The sequence below is a fragment of the Alligator sinensis genome, unplaced genomic scaffold (genome assembly GCF_000455745.1).
Source record: "Alligator sinensis unplaced genomic scaffold, ASM45574v1 scaffold1274_1, whole genome shotgun sequence".
NCBI classification, from domain to species: domain Eukaryota; kingdom Metazoa; phylum Chordata; order Crocodylia; family Alligatoridae; genus Alligator; species Alligator sinensis.
The window spans coordinates 1-4,292 of record NW_005842570.1 but is presented as its reverse complement, the minus strand read 5'-3'; the positions used below and the strand labels follow the sequence as shown (position 1 = coordinate 4,292).

The 4,292-nt window shown below is 51.3% G+C and overlaps 1 protein-coding gene across 1 annotated transcript in view; it reads left to right on the top strand.

The window, feature by feature from the left end:
- Positions 1–4,262, top strand: part of LOC102377998 (calcium uptake protein 1, mitochondrial-like) — a 134,935-nt gene extending 130,673 nt beyond the window's left edge. Inside the window, exon 8 of the mRNA XM_025214162.1 lies at positions 1,789–4,262. Within this exon, the coding sequence (XP_025069947.1) occupies positions 1,789–1,880 (92 nt within the window). The 3' untranslated portion in view covers positions 1,881–4,262. The remainder of the gene's footprint in view (positions 1–1,788) is intronic.
- The last annotated feature ends 30 nt before the right edge of the window (positions 4,263–4,292 follow it).

The following is a 4,292-nucleotide window of genomic DNA, read 5'->3' as shown; positions in this document are numbered from 1 at the left end:
AGGGTTCCAATGTTGCCCTTGTTTTTTTCCAGCTGCCCACATAGCTGAAGGACTTTTTGTTGTCCTTGATTCCTGTAGCCAGTTTTCAGCCTTGGCTTTTCTGGTCCACTCCCTACAAGTGCAGGCAAGTGCTGCATAATCCTCCGTGGTGATATTTCCTGACTGACTTCCATCCCTTCTGAGCTTCTCTTTTCAGTTTCAAAAGGTCCATGAGTTCCCTATTTAGCCAAAGGGGTCTCCCGGCCCTTTTGCTACCTTTCCTACGGGTCGGAATGAACTTCCCTTGTGCTTTTAGTATCACATCCCTAAGGAGCGACCACTCATCATGTACTCCCATCTCTGTCGGATCACGATCTCTCAGGACCTCAATAACCAACCTAACCTCATGAGCTTGTGGAAACCAACTTTCCTGAAGTCGAGGATTTCTGCATTGCTGACTGATTTGCCTGCTTTGTGATGGATAGAGAAAATGATCAACTAACGATCACTGTCACCAAGCTTCCCTTCAATCCTCAGGTAGCTCACTAGGTCATCCCCTTTGGCCAGAACCAGATCTGGCCAAAGGCAGTGCCTTACAAGAGGTAAGAAGTCTATGACTTCTTGAGTCAAATAGAGCTCATCAATGCAGTGAGGAAGCTATGCGACTGATCAGATTTGGCTGAATGCTCTTCCCATAAGATGTCAGGGTGGTTGAAGTCCCCCATGATGACCATGCACCGAGAGTGCGCAGCCTGTGCTAGTTCCCTAGAGAATTTGTGGCCAAGCTCTTCCTCCTGGTTAGGAGGTCTGTAATAGTCTCCTACAGTTATATTCCCTTCGCCACATGCTCCCCATATTTTAACCCAGAGGGTCTCAAGTTGCCCTCCTTGGGTGCCAATCTCTGCTTGTAGGGAAGTGTACTGCTCCTTCACAGAGAACTATACCCCTGGCCTTCCTCGCAACACAATTCCTCCTGTGCAAGGTATAGCCATCTATACCTGTGGTCCAGTTGTAGGTGCATTCCCACCAGGTTTCCATTATCCCTATGAGATCATATTTGTTATTGTTTAGCAGAAGTGCCAGTTCCTCCTGTTTTTCCCCATGCTCCTGGCGTTTGTGTACAGGCAGCTAAGCCTGTGATTGGAAGCCCTGGGCTTCCCTTTGCCCTTAGAGTCCTTTCCTTGGGCTGGGGTCAGAGTAAGTTCCCTTATGTTACCTGACCTGCTGATTCTGTTGTTTTCACTTCCTGGGCTTGTACTGTATGATTGTCCGCCTGTGCCCCAGCAAACTTAGTTTAAAGCCTTGTCAAGCAGTTCAGCCATTCTGGCCTAGAAAAGCTGCTTTCCCACTGGGGTGAGGTGGAGGTTGTCCCTTCCCAACAAACCACTGCCCCTCTGTCTGAAGTGTGGACTGTGATCAAAGAAGCCGAAGCTTTCGCGGTGGCACCATCGCCACAGTCTTGTGTTCAGTTCTTCAGTATAATCTCTCCCTCCTATGCCCGTGACCCATAACCTGGAGGATTAAGGAGAAAACTACCTGCACCCCCAACCTTCTGAGCCCAGCCCCCAGAACCCTGTAGTTACTCATGACCCAACCGGGTTTGCTCCGAGCTATGTCTTCTGTGCCCACATGGATGAGGAGCATGGGGTAGTTGTCAGAGGGCTGGATAAGTTTAGGGATTCTCTCAGCTACACTGTGAATATGGATCCCTGGAAGGCAGCCGACTTCAGGGGCTAAGGGGTTATGGCAGAAAATGGCTCCCTCTGTCCCCCCTGTCTTCCGTGACAGCCACTCTGCATTTCTTCTTAGGGGTGGTTGCTGGTTGCCTTCCTTCCTCAAGTGCTGGAGTTGGTGGCTCTACTGGTTCTGTTGATGCTGCGAGGAGTTCATATCTGTTGTGAAGTTCCAGGGGGGTGGTGACCCTGGCACCGCATGTCTTGGGGCCGGAGATGACCTTCATCCAAGCGACCCCTTGCTGGACTTTGCAGTAGCTACTCCTGTCCACCCTCGTCCTGCCTGCCATCCGTGTTCTTCCCTCATCGTTCTTCTGATGAAGGTTTTGGAAGTGGGTGTCGATCTCCTCTTCACCATCCCTGATGGTACGCAGCCTCTGCACTGCAGCCTGGAGCTCCCTTATCTGGCACCCCAGAGACTCTATTGTAGACCATACACCACAAGGGGAGGTGTCATTGCTCCTGTTCCTAAGTGCCTGCATATGAGCCAGGCAGCGCGCACAGCTGGAAACCAGGGCTCTGTCTGAGTAGAGGCTGGAACCATGGGCTTCATCTGGGTGGAGGCCTCAGTGGTACCAAAGGGGGAGGCTCCAGCTGAAGTGGGGCGGGAACTTTAGAGTGCAATTGCACAGGTAATAGTCTGGACTACTGCTGTGCCGACCCTTCTCAAGATCACCACCTAGAGCCTTATGCCCCTCCTTCTTGCTCTCCTGCATGAACTCCCGTGCTAACTCATATGCCAGAGTCCAGAGCACAACTATTTGCGTAGTTCCCTGGTGGGGTTGGGCTAATGGGGGAGAACATAACCCTCCTCAGCTGCCTCCCACCACTGATTCTGCCAAGCCACCGCAGTCCCTGCTTACCTCCTGGCTCCATGCTGTGGGGTCGGGGTCCTCCAGAGGGTCTGCCAGGAGTCTTTAGCTCTGGGGGAGGGGGTGTGACAGCCTTCCACCTGTGTGTCTCGGTTGAGAACCGGTCTGAACTGGGTTATGGTGGGTGGGGTGGGAGGGAGAAAGAGAGAGAGAGACATGGGGTTGGGCTGCTGGCTCCATCGCGTGTGGCTCTTGCTGACTGCATGCAAGCCTCATGCAATGCAGCCAGCTAAACCCTGTGCCCAGGCTCCATGCTTCTTCTGCCCCACCCTGGGTCCTCACTGGCCCTAGGGCACCAGCACAGGCTCTGTGTCCACCCACTGCCACCACTCTCCTGCCATTTTCCCGATATTTTTCTTTTTCTTTCCTTCCTCCCGCATGCCAGCCTGCCACTACTGCTGCCACTGCTGGCATTCCCCCCACTGCAGCCACTCCCTGTGGGCTGCCCCCCATGGTTTCTCCCACCACTGCTGCTTTTCATGGCCCCTTCGGCACTGTCCCTGCTGCTCCCCCCACCACCACCACTGCTTTCCATGGCCCCCTCTGCCACTCCCTCCACTGCTACCCCTGCCGTTTTGGCTTCCCTTCACCCCCCTCCACCTGCCACTTCCCACTCTGGCTCCAGCCCAGCCCCACCAGCACCATGCAGCTTCCATCTGCTGGGTGGATCACAGCGAATTTTTTTTTCTCCTCCCCCTCCCTCTGTCCCACCTTATTTATGTTTCCAGTTGGACAGAGGGAGGGCATGCAACAGCCCCAAGTTTGCCAAGCCAGAAGCTGCAGAGGTTTCTGGTTGGGAGCTGGAGGCAGGAGGAGGGATGGGGGTGGGGAAGACCCAGCAGGCCTTGCTGCTCAGCAGCTGGGTCCTTCTGCTGGCTTCCTGTGGGTCCTGCTGCCACTGGTGCCTGTCATCTTTGACAGACAACTGGGGCAGATAAAATTAATTTTCTAAAACTTTTTAGGGTCCCCGCAAGCTGGATAGAATGGCCTGCCAGGCTGGATCTGGACTGCGGGCCATATTTTGCCCATCCCTGATCTATATATTTTCCAGACCACCTACTTCGGTACAGTATGGTGCCTTTTGTTCAAAGGAGAAAATAAGTGGCATGGCAAACACTTCTAGCTTTCAGGTCTTCTCTTCAATTTAAAAATAGTAAAATCTAACACTTGATTGATCACCAACAGGCTTTATAATGAACAGTTTACATAAAGGGATAGAATTTCTTCTCAAGCTTATTTTTGATCCTTTAGATCAGTGGTTCGCAACCTTTTTATACTCAAGGCACCCCTTTGTAACTTTGTGAATGTAATGGGACTCCATTTCAATTTTACTGATTTTTTTTTTTTTTAAACAGGAAATAATAATGACGCAATTCTCCTGTTGCAAAATACTTGAAAAGACTACAGCGAGTCAGGATGTTTTTGATGATATGGATTCTTATTTGAGATCTTTGGATTTATGTTGTGAATCACATGGAGGTATTTGCACCTTTAAGAGAAGGCTGGATGAACACGTCGCTGGGGTCGTTTGACCCCAGTACTCTTTCCTACCATGGTAGGGGGTCGGACTTGATGATCTGCTCAGGTCCCTTCCGACCCTACCAACTATGAAACTATAGTATTAATAGTGTGGCATCCTGCAATACCTTCAACAGATCCCATAGCACCTCAGGGTGCCATAGATTCATAGATGATTCATAGATTCATA